This window comes from Onychomys torridus, chromosome 12, assembly GCF_903995425.1.
Source record: "Onychomys torridus chromosome 12, mOncTor1.1, whole genome shotgun sequence".
Lineage (NCBI taxonomy): Eukaryota > Metazoa > Chordata > Mammalia > Rodentia > Cricetidae > Onychomys > Onychomys torridus.
This window is the reverse complement of record NC_050454.1, coordinates 68,759,186-68,773,741: the sequence shown is the minus strand read 5'-3', so window position 1 is coordinate 68,773,741 and position 14,556 is coordinate 68,759,186. Positions and strand designations below refer to the sequence as shown.

Sequence of the window (14,556 nt, the reverse complement as noted above, 5' to 3'; positions counted from 1 at the left end):
TCTAGAGAAGAATCCATGTGTCTAGATGCCTGGAAACAATACACCTCATAGCAGAGAGGATACTAGTCAGAACAAGAGACTCCTGTTGTCTGGTTTGTGATAGAGCAGGATGCTAATATTCCTTCCCAGGGGAAGAGGAAGCAATGTCTACCTTCTCCTAAGGTCCAGAACCCAGACTAGGTCCTGCCAAAGTTCACTGTGGGGCATCAGTGAGCTTACTGGCATCCTTACAGAGCATATGTAGAGAGGTACTCAAAGGGTGTGCATGCTCCTGCAACTGGAAAGTATCCAGCAGGGATGAGGCTTCTGTAACTGCACAGATGGATGCCTCTCCTGTCTTCCCTGGCCTAGAGACCCAAGCCCCTCCCCCAGGCCACCTGCAGTTAAGGCAGAGTTGCATACACACACACACACAACAGGTAGGGGCAATGAATATTCAGGTGAAGGTCTTCAGACACTCCCCTCCCCCAGGAAGGGATGTGAACAGTCAACAAGCCCAGATAGGATAATCCTTTGCAGGCACACACAGCTGAACTCCCAAGATGGAGGGTGCTTGGCTTGGTTGACAGTCACACACCACAGAGTATTATTTAGACACACTGAATGTGAGCAGCCATTGGAGTGTCATGATAAAAAGGGAAATTAGATTATGAAGATGTTAGTGAGTTAGTAAGTTTGGGTATTTATCTCTTATTTCGGTGATCACTTGGTCCTTGGCTCAGAACTGAGTAAATCCACCTTTGATTACACATTTTATTCTGGCAGAAGGTTATGGTAGGGTAGGAGTGTTTCTTTTTTCTGGGTTTTTTTTTTTTTTTTTTTTTTTTTTTTTTTTAACAAGTTTCTTTGTGTAGTCCTGGCTGTCCTGGAACTCACTGTCTAGACCAAGCTGGCCTTGAACTCATAGAGATTCACCTGCCTCTGCCTCCTGAGTGCTGGGATTAAAAGCGTGTGCCACCACTGCCCAGCTGGAGTGTCTCTTAATAAAGGATGTTCATTCATTCAGCCAAAGGAAAAGGATTTAGTTCCCAAATGTTAAGTAAGACAGATGTTCTAAAAGAGACTATTTAGAGTTTAATATAGTTTATATTATATATTATATTAAGAGTTTTATAGTCTCTAAAAGAGGCTATAAAAGTTCCTGAGTAAGAGTTTTTCATGGCCTTTAAATATGCCTCAAATTTTTAAGTTACTGTCTTAATTAATACAGAAACATTAAGTTATTCAGGGGGCTAGTGAGATGGCCCAGCCCATAAAGGCTCTTCTTGCCTTCAAGCCTGACGACTTGAATTTGGTCCCCAGGTTCCACACGATAAAAGGAGGCAACCAGCTCCACAGGCATGCACCTTAACACATGCACGTCCTCCTGAACCACACGTTAATAAATAGAAGGTGTAATTGATTTTCAAAGCCAGACGTGGTGGCACACGCCTGTAAACCCAGCACTCAGGAGGCAGAGGCAGGTGGATCTCTTGAATTCAAGGCCAGCCTGGTCTACAGAGCTACAGGGCAGCCAGGGCTACAGAGCGAGAGCTATCTGTAAGTGAGCTATTAAAGTGCAATATATTATTTAATAATAAAGTTTAATAGCTAATCCTTCTGTGTCACTTTTTTCACCAGAATTAGAAAATAGTGCAAAAAAGAAGGTTCTTAGGTATTATCACTCTTTTTTTTTTTTTAATTTTGTGGGGGATGGGGGGATGGTGGCACATGCCTTCAATCCCAGCATTCTAGAGGCCTGGGAGATCCCTGAGTTGAAGGCCAGCCTGGTCTACAGATCAAGTTCCAGGATAGCCAGGGCTACATAGTGCATATCTCAAAACAAACAAAAAACTAAATAACAAAAAGTAAACTGTTAGATCGGCTTACATGGTTTTCAGATACCATGATTTTGGTTTCGGTTTTCAAATTTGCTCGTAGATAGGATGTCTTGTTACCCAAGCTGACCTCTGTTCACTGTGGTCAAAATTCACCTCTTGATCTCCAGCCTCCACCACCCAGCGCCTGGAGTATAAAAGACTTTCTCCAAATGCATATATATTTAAGTTTTTCTGTTGAGACGTATGGGCACAACTCTACCACCCCACCTGTCACACACCAGAGCTCCGGTGACGTCACCAACACACTGCAGAGCCCTCTGGGTCCTTGTGTTTTGTGGAATCCACTCGAGGATCACTCCTGACTTCTTCATTGTTCTGCCTGCTGAACTTTCATTAAAATTTCTTTCCTAAGTAATTGGTTCAGGACTGGTTTTACATGCCTTCAAACTGAGGATTTGGAAGGCTGAGGCAGGTGGATCTCTGGAGTTTGAGGCCATCCAGGGCTACATAGTGAGATCCTGTCTCAAATATATTTTTTATATATTTAGTATACATATTTATATATCAAATAAAATATTAAATTATAATAATATATTTTTATATATTGTGTTTAAAAATATATTGAAATATATGTTATATATATATATATATATATATATATATATATATATATATATATATATATGAAAAATAACTAATTTAGGAATTTCTGTTTGGAAATAAAGCTGACTGGCTTCTAATTGGTTTTGCCTGATAAGCTTTTAAGTGAACTGAGGTTCCCAGAAAAGAGCCAAACCTTTGTTACAGATTCCTTCCACAAGGCAGATGCACTGCTCTGAATTTCTGGGACAGGAGAGCTGGAATGTTGTCAATCTGGAGCCAGATTTTCCTGGGCTAGCTTAGCCCCCTAAATCACTATGTATTGCCCACCTCAATGAGTGACCAAACATCTTTGAGACTATCAGATAAAGTCCTTCAGGAATGTACAGACTCCCAGCTTCTAACATAGACATCATGGAGGCCTACAACAGATTTCCCAGCAGGTGTTTCCAATAATGTATTTGAGAGCCATCTTGACTTATGATTTCCTTTGTTCTGTTACTATAAAAACAAAATGAGCCTGTTACCATACTGGGACATGGATTGGGGGTGGGGGCAGTAACCTGTGTGGTGACATTTTGTTTGTACTCTTAGCAAATAAAAGTTGCCTGAAGATCAGATCAGAGGGCAGGGCCTAAATGAGATTAATCAAGTCTAAAAGAGAAACAGAGCCAGGCAGTGGTGGCACACACCTTTAATCCCAGCACTAGGAAGGTTGAGACAGGAAGTGATATGGCTGGGCAGAGAGAGGAATATAAGATGGGAGAAGACAGGAATTCACTCTCTTGCAGAGGCTCTATCGGGCTGAGGAGTTGGTGAGGTAAGAGGTGGTGGCTGTGGCTTACTCTGCTTCTCTGATCTTTCAGCTTACACCCTGATGTCTGGCTCTGAGTGTTTTGAGTGTTTATTATAAGACCAAGTGCAACAAACCTGAGTCTGTTCTTGGGCCACGGACACTTCTGTTTGCTGTTAGACCCTTTGAGTCTGTTGTGTATGTGTGTGTGTCTGTGTGTGTGTCTCTGTGTGTGTCTGTATGTGTGTGTCTGTGTGTGTGTTGGCATCAACATCTATATGATGAAATACCACAAGATATATGTACATTTCTGTCTTTAGCTTATGCCGGGTGGTGGCACACACCTTTAATCCCAGCACTCGGGAGGCAGACGCAGGCGGATCTCTGTGAGTTCGAGGCTAGCCTGGTCTACAGAGTGAGTTCCAGGACAGGTGCAAAGCTACACAGAGAAACCCTGTCTCAAAAAAACAAAAACAAAAAACAAACAAACAAAAAAGAGTCTTGATTTAAATGTCCCCCTTCCCTCCAAGCTTCCAATTGAGATTTATCTTCCAGACTAAAAAGAGAGGAACTGAAAGGAAATTAGAGGTTACTCTAGAAATACAACAACAACAACAACATCCACTGCCTTCATTGTAAATTCTGGGTCTACAGGTCTTTACAGACAGTGCATGATTTTTTTGTTTTGTTTTGTTTTTGTTTTTCAAGACAGGGTTTCTCTGTGTAGTTTTGGTGCCTGTCCTGGATCTCACTCATAGACCAGGCTGGCCTTGAACTCACAGAGATCTGCCTGCCTCTGCCTCCTGAGTGCTGGGATTAAAGGTGTGCACCACCACTGCCCAGCTGTGCATGACTTTTTTTTATTGGCTTTTGTTTTGTTTTCTGCTAATTGCAGTTTGTACTTGTAGGCAGGAGTCCAGAAAACTAGAAGTAAGTTTTAACATGATCCATTTTAGCCACTTTCATCACCCAGTACCTGTCACCAAATACCTAGAAGGGACCAGAAGACAGTATCTTAGTTAGGGTTTCTATTGCTGTGAAGAGACACCATGACCACAGCAACTCTTACAAAGGAAAACATTTAATTGAGGTGGCAGCTTACAGTTCAGAGGTTCAGTCCATCATCATCATGACAGGGAGCATGGCACCCTGCAGGCAGACCTGGTCTTGATCAGAAGGCAACAGGAAGTGGACTGAGACACTGGAAGGTAGCTTGAGCATATGAGACCTCAAAGCCCGCCTCCACAATAACACACTTTCTCTGATAAGGCCACACCTATTCCAACAAAGCCACACCTCTTAATAGTGCCACTCCCTATGGGGGCCATTTTGTTTTACACCACCACAGAAGGGTAGGAAACTGACAAGGCTGTGGTTGGCATGTGTCACAAAAGTTGTTCCATTTTGCTTGTGACAGGGTCCCACTATACAGGCCAGACAGACCTGAGCCTCACTGTGATCTCTTATTGCATCCCTCCCTGGATTACAGGTGCAAATTACAAGTGCCTGGATTACAGGTGCCTGGATTACTGATGCTGGAATTACAGGTACTCACTACCATGACCAGCTTCAATTCTGGTTGTGATCTTTATTTAGTTAGAAGTAGTGGGTATAGACCACAAAGGAAAACTTGCAGGGGTCAGTCCCTCCCTCTGCCATATGTGGGTTCTGGGAATCGAACTCAGGTCACCAGCCTTGGTGGCAGGGACCTTTATCTGTTGAGCCATCTCCCTAGTCCTTGAACACATTCTTAACTAAAGTTACATGAGAGAAACTAATAAGATTAAAAAAAGCTGTCTTGGGCTGGAGAGATGGCTCAGAAGTTAAAAGCACTGGCTGCTTTTCCAGAGGTCCTGAGTTCAATTCCCAGCAACAACATGGTGGCTCACAACCATCTGTAATGAGATCTGGTGCCCTCTTCTGGTGTGCAGTAATACATGTTTTATATATAATAAATAAATAAATCTTTAAAAAAAAAGAAAAGCTGTCTTGCCGGGTGGTGGTGGCAGCAGGCAGATCTCTGTGAGTTCGAGGACAAGCTAGTCTACAGAGTGAGTTCCAGGACAAGCTCCAAAACTACACAGAGAAACCCTGTCTTGAAAAAAAAAAAAATAAGAAGAAAGAAAGAAAGAAAGAAAGAAAGAAAGAAAGAAAGAAAAATAAATGAATAAATAAATAAAATGAAAGAAGGTTCTGTGGAACCCTCCCTGTAGTACCCGCCAGCCTCCCGCCTCTCCTCAGGCACTATGCTCTGGAAGGTCCTACCTGATCCTTGTGAGACCTTATGGTACCAGTCAGCTGGCTGGATCCTTTTGCTCTAGTCAGATAGTTATTAGAGGTGAGGGGACATTTTTCCAGAGCTGGCAGTCTTGGTCTTGGTGTGCCCACGACTAGGGGTGGACCAGAATCCCAGAGCCTTACAGCTGGAAGTCCTGGGAGCAAGGAGCCTGTCGCTCCAGACTTTAGAAGCAAGAGACTGGGGCTCTAAACTGGGGCTTCTTGCTCTGAGATCCAATGAGCAACCAGAGCGGGTGTGGGGGATGTGGTGTGTGTGAGTGTGTGTACCTTAGATCCCAGCACTCGGGAGGCAAAGGCAAGCAGATTTCTGAGTTCAAGGCCAGTCTGCTCTACAGAGTTCTAGGACAGCCAGAACTACACAGAGAAACTCTGTCTGGGGTGGTGGGAACAAACAAACAAGCAAACAAACAAAAAACCAAGGTCTTACTACATACACCATGCCTTGGAATTTGCTATATAGACCAGGCTGGCCTTGAACTCCTAGAGATCCACCTGCACCTGCCTCTAGAGTGCTGGGATTAAGGAAGTGCCCAGCCAATATTAAACACTTTTTTCTTTTTTTAAGTTTTTTTTGAGACAGGGTTTCTCTATGTAGTTTTGGTGCCTGTCCTGGATCTTGCTCTGTAGACCAGGCTGGCCTCAAACTCACAGAGATCTGCCTATGGGCATGTGCTACCACCGCCCAGCCAATATTAAACACTTTTAATCCCCCACTGTGTCTAATTTGCAAGTGAAACTTTATGTTAGGTATGCATGCTTAGGAAAACAAACAGTATATAGGGTCTAATCCATGCCCTGTTTCAGGTGTGAACTGAAGTCCACAGAAAAAAGCCACACCTACCTTAACATATTCTACAAGGATGGATTGACTGATTAGAATTTCAATGATTATGGAGAGTTGGAAAGTTGTAGGTCCAGACTCAGATTATCCTGGGCATCTTAGTCCTTTAAAGAGCCATTTATTGCCCACCTGTTTGTATATCACTGGCCACCCTACAGATTGCTATGTAAATTCTTTTGAAATGTATGAACAGCTCCTTAGCTTCCCCTGACCCCAAACCTCAGGATGTCACCAGAGACCGCCACAGAGGTCTCCTTGCTTTGCTGTAACCCCTACCTGATGTTTCCACCAGAGGCTTTGAAAGGTGTCTTGATTTCTGCCTCCAAGGGAGAGATGGTGGTCTAAAAAAATATTGCTTCATGGGGCTGAAGAGATGGCTCCGCGGTTAAGCTCTTAAAAAGGACCTGGGTTCAATTCCCAGCACCCACATGGCACTCACAACTGTCTGTAATTCCAGTTCCAGAGGATCCAACTCCCTTACACAGATGCATCAATGCAAATAAATAAGTTATTAAAAAATATTGCTTCATGTGGTCTACATACATTGTGTAATTCTCACAAGATTGGTGTCTGAGGTGATAATTACATCCTCATTTGTAAAGCAGAGAACAAAACAGCATTTATCTCCCAGTGCTGTTGTAAGGATTTAGAAACTAAAGCCCCCACCCCAGAGACATACCAATCTTGATTCTCATCAGTTCTCTTGACTAATGAGGACCTCCTGATCATGGAGAGTTAGAATGTTACAGAGCCAGAACAATGCCAAGTGGTATGCATGCTTTTAATGCCTACATTCAGGAGGCAGAGGCAGGTGGATGTCTGTGAGTTTGAGGCCACCTGGTCTACAAAGTGAGTTCCAGGGGCTGGAGAGATGGCTCAGAGGTTAAGAGCACTGACTGCTCTTCTAGAGGTCCTGAGTTCAATTCCCAGCTACCACATGGTAGCTCACAACTATCTGTAATGAGATCTGGCACCCTCTTCTGTATACATAATAATAATAAATGTTTTTTAAAAAAGTGAGTTCCAGTACAGTCAAGGCTGCACAAAGAAACCCTGTCCTGGGGGCTGGAGAGGTAGTTCAGCAGTTAAGAGCGCTGTTCTTCTAGAGGACCTGGGTTCAATTCCCAGCACCCACATGGCAGCTCACAACTGTCTGTAACTCCAGTTTTGGAGACCTGACACCCTCACACAGATATACATGTGTGCAAAACACCAATGCACATAAAATAAAAATAAATAAATAAATCATTAAAAAAAGGAAGAACCCCTGTCTTGAAAAGAAACAAAACAGTAATAAACGAAGAATGCTACAGAGCCATAAGTAACAGTTCACCCTGGGCTACTTTTAGTTTAGTTTCTAACCTGACAGACAATCACACAAAGCCTTTACAACGCATCCTTAGCCGACTACCAGCTCCCACCAAACCCAGCTGGCATCTGATCCTTTAACCCAGTTCCTCCCACTTTCCAGCAGCCGGCTAACCTGTGGCCCCAGGCTTTTAGAAGTCCTTGATTTAGGACTTTCTTCTAGAATTAATGAACTTGCATTTGTTACTTCCGGCATGGACCATGCTGTTCTATGCAAGCTGAATCTGCTTCCCAGGCACAGTCATTCCTAAAGCTCAGAATAACTATTTCTCATTCCTTTTGAGGTGAACACTAGTTTCTTTGCACGGACTTTTGAACACAGAGTGTTCACCGAGTACTTACCCCAGTGGCTAGCCAGCAGCAAATACTAAATACACATTTACTATTTTTTTTAAGATTTATGTTATTTTACATCTATAAGCATTTTGTCTGCATATATGTATATGCACCCTATGTGTGCCTGGTGCCATAGAAGTCAAAAGAGGGCATTGGATCCCTTGGATCAGATGATTGTGCACCATCATGTGGGTGCTGGGAATTGAACCCAGGTCGCCTGTAAGAGCAACAAGTGTTTTTAACAGTTGAACCACCTCTCCAGCCCCCACATTTATTATTTGCCAGTACTCTGACTTTACAGAGAAGTAGCTTGTCTAAAAATACACAAAAGGTGGAATAAATAGGACTTTCAACTCAAGAAGTCTTTGCTTGTTTCTTCAAAACAATCGAGAGGGAACTTGAAAGATGAATAACCTTTTTTTTTTTGGTCTTTTGAGACAAGATTTTTCTGTGTAGCCCTGGCTGTCCTGGAACTCTGTAGACCAGGCTGGCCTTGAACTCACAGAGATCCACTTGCCTCTGCCTCACAAGTGCTGGGATTAAAAGCATGAACCACTACCACCCAGTGATGAATAAATTGATAAGAGCATTGGCTGTTCTTCTGGGGACCCAGGTTCAATCCTGGGAACCCACATGGCTCACAGCTGTCTATAATTCTACCTGGTGCAGACATACATGCAGGCAAAACACCCATACATGTGAAGTCTAAATAAATACAAAACAAATATTAATTAATTAATTAATGAGGGCTGGAGAATTGGCTCAGTGGTTAAGAGCACTTGCTCTTGCAGAGGACCAGAGTTTGAGTCCCAGCACCCTGTCTGTAACTCAGGAATATCCTTTTCTTCTTTTTTTTGTTGTTTTTGTTTATATAGTCCTGTCTGTCCTGGACTTAGCTCTGTAGACTAGGCTGGCCTTGAACTCAGATCCACCTGTCTCTGCCTCATAAATGCTGGGATTAAAGGCCTGCACCACCACCACCTCAGAACCACCTCTTCTACTCCCACAAACACTACACACACCGGGTACAAGACATACTGGCAAAACATCCATACACATTAAGGAGAGGGTAAGGGGAGAGAGGTTTAGAAAATAAGAAATTGCTCTATTAGATGGGAGGGGAACATGTTTAATTTCGTCAGAGAATTTAAAGCCGAAGACCACTCTTTCCTTTTTTCCCCTCACCTTCCATGCCAGGCCATGTGCAGCGCTGACTGTCCTTGCTGCTGGTGTGAGGTGTAGCACAATTGGTACAGCTCTGAGAGGGCTCGCCTGGCATGCACAAGCCCCTGGCTTTATACCCCCTATTGCGTCCTATAAACAAGTGACAAAAGACTATAATCCCGGCACCTGGAAGATGGAGGCAGAGGGATTTGTAACTATACAAAGTGAGTTCGAGGCTAGCCTGGGCTAAGTGAGAAGGTGTGTGTCCAAAAAAAAAAAAAAAAAAAAAAAAAAAAAAAAAAAAAAAAAAAAACAAAGAATAACAAACATGCAACCAAACAAAAGACTGGCTGAATGAAAGACCATCGTTCTCAGCCTAAGGAAGCCTACTGACAGTGCAGGTGTCGCACAGGGGCAAACAGCCTAATCGTCTTTCTCCAGATCACAGACACGTTGGAGTCACAAACCCATCCCACCCTGCCGCAACTGGGGCCACCAGGGGCCGCACCTGCCTTGGAACTACATTTCCCACAATCCCAACCGCCCAAACCCTGCCCTCGAAAGCGGGTGGAGGCGGAGCCTGTCGCCCCTGGGTTCAACCGGCGCCGGTAGGTGTTTGTCCTCCGTCCCCGGGGGTATGGATCTCCCTGCTGAGGGAGGCCGCCTGTGGCCGTGAGCTATGACCAAGGGCTCCGCAGGGTAGCGCGGCAGAGGAGGCCGGGACGGAGGGGGCCGAGCGTGCAAGCGCAGACGCGCAGCGGGGCCGCGAGCCGCTGAGCCCACTTGGGGTGAGTGAAGGTGAGTAGGGGGTGCGGCGGGACTGACACTGTCCTGAGACACCCCTCATAACATAACAGCCAGCATTCCAGACAGCTCTGAAGTCCATTGACCCCGCTATTATGACCTCGGGGTCCCCGAAACTTCTAACACACGCCTTACAGTCAGACGTCCAGTAATTCACATCCAGTGATCCTCTTCATCGTCTCTTGTCCAGTGCTCAGTATATTTCTTCTCTCAGGACCATGCGTTTTTAATAAGGCTGGGATCGCTCACCTTTCATTCCCCCCCCCCCCCATTCCCCAGCACTTAGCAGACAGTGAGGTGCGGAGCTTAAAGTCGGTTGCACACTTGATTCTGTTCAATGTAGTGTCGCACTGGGCACCTGTCTCTCTGATGCTCCCTGTTTGGTGTGCAACAAGTATTCATGACGACCATGCTACACTGTTTGGAGAAATTTGCAATTTGCTGAGGATACAATTAAATCAAGTGTGGGGCATAGTGGCTCACACCTTTAATCCCAGCACTCTGAAGGCAGAAGCAGGTTGACCTCTGTGAGTTCAAGGCCAGACTGGTCTACATAGTGAGTTCCAGGACAGCCAGGCTACACAGAGAAACCCTGTCTCAAAAAAATAAACAAAAACCAGTCAAGTCAATTGCCTACTGTGCCCCAGCCCTAATCATTTGTCATACCTTGTAATGTTATTTGATTGATTTATTTGCTTAATCTTCTAGACCTGCTTTCTTTTTTAATTTATTTATTTTTATTTGCAGTAGTGTTTTGCCTGCATGTATTTATTTGCATGAGGGTGTCAGATTTTGGAGTTACGGACAGTTGTGAGCTGCCATGTGGTTGCTGGGAATTGAACCTGGGTCCTCTCGAAGAGCAGTCAGTTCTCTTAACCACTGAGCCATCTCTCCAGCCCCCTGCTTTCTTATAAAATGAGAAAATTGGATTAGGGGAATTCTAAGAACTATCTATTCTTGATGAGTAGAAGAATTCAGATTGTGTCACAAAATGTAGTGGCTAAACATCAATGTCCACCCTCTAGCTAACATCAGTAAAATATATAAATATAAAAATATATATATTTTGCATAGCAACATTGTTACAAAGAACTGAATTTTCTCTTTCTTTTTATATGCATATGGGTGTTTTGCCTACATGTATGTCTGAGCATCATGTACATCCAATGCCTGAGTAGGCTGGAAGGTGTCAGACCCCCTGGAACTGAAGTTAGGGACATTTGTTAGCTGCCATTTGTATGCTGGGAACCAAACCTCTCTCCATTCTCTTGCCCCTAGAATTGATGCTTACTAAGTACACCTTAATTTACTTTGTTATTGAACAAAAGAACATGACTGATAATACAAGTTAGTTGCTCTTTGCTGTTTTGTAGATCATTGCTAGGAAGAATTCCGAATCAATGATGAACACATTGAGCATGAAGATGGCTCGGATCTTAAGACCACATCTCATGAGCGCCTCATTGATTCCTCATGGGGTAAAAATGCTTTCAGATCCTGGATCTAGGATGCTCTCCACCCATAAATCCAAGAAGATGATCAGGGAATATTACAGGCTGCTGAACCTAGATGAGGGATGCTCTACAGATGATGTCAGGGACTCTTTCCATAAGCTTGCCAAGCAGTATCACCCAGACAGCGGCTCTGATAAGGCTGATTCTGCAACATTTATAAAGATCGAAGAAGCTTATAGGAATGTGCTTTCCCATGTAATAGAACAAACACATGCCAGACAGAACAGAGCTGAAGACACAGAGGAAGAAGAAAAATTCAAATACAGAACACCTCAGCACCGACATTATTTAAGCTTCGAAGGCGTTGGCTTTGGGACACCAAGCCAACGAGAGAAACAGTACAGACAGTTTAGGGCAGACCGTGCAACGGAGCAGGTGATGGAATACCAAAAGCAGAAACTCCAGAGGGAGCACTTTGCTAATAGCATAACTGTCCAAGACATAAGACAGAGCAAAGAAGGAAAGATAACTCAAGCCATAGAGCGCCTGGTGGAGGACCTCATTCAGGAATCCATGGCCAAAGGAGACTTTGACAACCTCAGCGGGAGAGGAAAGCCTCTGAAGAAGTTTTCTGCCTGTTCGTATATTGATCCCATGACTCACAACCTAAACAGAATATTGATAGATAATGGCTACCAACCAGAGTGGATTCTGATGCAGAAGGAAATCAAGGATACCATTGAGCAACTTCGAGAAGCACTTTTAGCGTCTAGGAAGAAGCTTGGGAACCCGCTGACACCCGGGGGCCAGAAACAGTGGAGCCAGGAGTGTGAGCAGTTTCAGGAAAACATCCGGAAACTAAACAAGCGAATTAGTGACTTCAACCTGATTGTTCCCATTCTAACCAGGCAGAAAGTCCATTTTGATGCCCAGAAAGAAGTGATCAGAGTCCAGAAAATGTATGAGGCCTTTGTAGAAGCAAAAGAAATCACAGATGAAAACCCAGCTGACATTAGCCAGGAAGAAGAGAAAACCCCTGGAGTCAAGACGGGCTTTCTAAACTGGTTGAAACTGTGGAAATTCATTAAAACTTGACCCTTTTGATGTTTACAGTCATTTACTGCTCTGGTCAGTTTTGAGTTGCCCTGACACCAGACGTAGAACCTGATTGTTGTGCCTCAGGGACTCGAGAATTGTGTGTCTTTGTGTAGTTTTCAGAGAACAAATCACACCCCTGGTGACAGATGAGAAAAACCTCAAGAAACCAAGTCGAGAGAAAATTCAGTCAGTATTGCTATAAGGATGTAGCAAGAAAAGGATCCTCCTGCTGAAGGAAAGGTCAATCTGTCAGGCAATGGGTAGGACTGAGACTCAGATCCGTGACCCACACAGGGCATTCCTGAAGCCTCTGTGCTCTTTGAAACTCTAGGGACTTAAAGGTTGACATGTTTTTTTCCAGTTTTTCTTTTTGGTTTTTCCAGACAGAGTTTCTCTGTGTAGCTTTATGCTTTTCCTGGAGCTTACTCTATAGCCCAGGCTGGCCTCGAACTCAGAGATCCGCCTGCCTCTGTCTCCTGAGTGCTGGGATTAAAAGCATGAGCCACCACTGCCCAGCAAGGGTGACATTTCTAAACATATGTATTTAAACAACAAAACCAAAAGATGTTTTTTTTTTTTTTGAGCTGAGGATCGAACCCAGGGCCTTGTGCTTGCTAGGCAAGCACTACCACTGAGCTAGATCCCCAACCCCAAAAGATGTATTTTTGAAACACAAAACTGAAGAAGTTGTAAATTGTAATGAGATTTAACCAACTAAAGCCTTCAAATGAAATTTAATAATCTCAAGAGGGAAAAAGGTGGTGGGGAGCTGGAGAAAGAGGCCCTGGGGGTTAAGAGTGCTTGTTCCTTGCTGCTCTTGCACAGGACCAGAGTTCAATTCCCAGCACCCATTTCAGGTGGCTCACAACTGCCTGGAACTCTAGCTGCAGGGATCCAGTGGCCTCTTCAGGCCTCTGTTGGCACCTGCATATGTGTGCACGGACACACGCATGAGCACACACACAGATATACATACACATAAATAATAAATTAAAAATCTCCAGATGACAGGTGGTTTTTATAGGTTTGCTACTGTGTATTCCTGAGCTCATTCAAGCTCCAAACTGTTGAAAGGCTTTTGGAGCATCTGCTGGATGGAGGAACATTGAAGGTCAGGAAATAGCGTATTGGGACTCTTGCACTTAGAAAGGCCTTCCCTGTGGGCACTGGACAAAGAAAACATTGAGCAAGTAGGTGGGCTAACTTTTAGGATCCATTTGGCTACAGAAGTTAATCGGTTAAGCTAGTTGATTAAAAAGTTCTAAGAATAGGTTTCAATGCTAAAGAGTTCGAATCTATCTTTGTAACTTTTAGAGGGGCAGATGTCCCTACGGGAAGGGAAAGGGGAGGGTTCACGTCTAGTTTGTTTTGGTCACAAGCTGAAATGCTAAGTTTCCACAAACTTCCCTTAAGCCCCACAGTGTCCTAAACCAGACTCCCCAGAGACTTTCAGCAACATAAGAACCCCTAGTTACTGTCTTGGGGACCCTTTGATAATGAGGTATCTGAAGTTTGTTCCTTGGCATCTTTGGCAAGTGACAGATTGACAAGATTGTTTATTGTTCTTGTCTCCTTAGAAAACCGGGGGATCTCCAGTTTGGCTAGTTGCTTTGAGCACAGTATTGGGTACCCAGGAGGAGGCCAAGGCAGGTGGAGAGGAACCAGTCCATCTCCAGAGAGCAGAGAGGTGGGATTCAGAAGAACAGCTCCCAACGCTGATTTTGGGCCAACAAATCATTCTGGAAAGATTGTAATGATTAAAACAAACCTACATCCTCGGAAGGAAGTTGGGGCCTTTCTGCTTCAATGATCAGCCATTAGTTGGCACAATGCATGATTTTTTTCTTTTAATTGGAGTTATTTGGCTTCTAAGACGATAATATATATATATATATTTCATTACTATAAATGAAATTGTCAACAACATGAAATACGGCTTTGTGATAAGAGCTATGGTTCCAAATTTTGTTTTGGTTTTTT

The 14,556-nt window shown here is 43.9% G+C and overlaps 1 protein-coding gene across 3 annotated transcripts; it reads left to right on the top strand.

The window, feature by feature from the left end:
- The first annotated feature begins 9,804 nt into the window (after nucleotides 1-9,804).
- On the top strand, nucleotides 9,805-12,975 carry Dnajc28 (DnaJ heat shock protein family (Hsp40) member C28). Of its 3 annotated transcripts, none has more exons than XM_036203725.1 (2): nucleotides 9,805-9,828; nucleotides 11,398-12,975. In XM_036203725.1, the coding sequence occupies exon 2, from the start codon at nucleotides 11,425-11,427 to the stop codon at nucleotides 12,571-12,573; it is 1,149 nt and encodes a 382-aa protein (XP_036059618.1). In that variant the 5' UTR covers nucleotides 9,805-9,828; nucleotides 11,398-11,424; the 3' UTR covers nucleotides 12,574-12,975. The 3 variants fall into 3 exon arrangements, with proteins under 3 accessions (XP_036059618.1, XP_036059617.1, XP_036059616.1); XM_036203724.1 differs by having other exon boundaries at nucleotides 9,805-10,008; XM_036203723.1 differs by having other exon boundaries at nucleotides 9,805-10,018.
- The last annotated feature ends 1,581 nt before the right edge of the window (nucleotides 12,976-14,556 follow it).

Excerpts from the sequence above, each read along its gene's own strand:
- Dnajc28 (XM_036203725.1), top strand. The coding sequence starts at position 11,425 with ATGATGAACACATTGAGCATGAAGATGGCTCGGATCTTAAGACCACAT.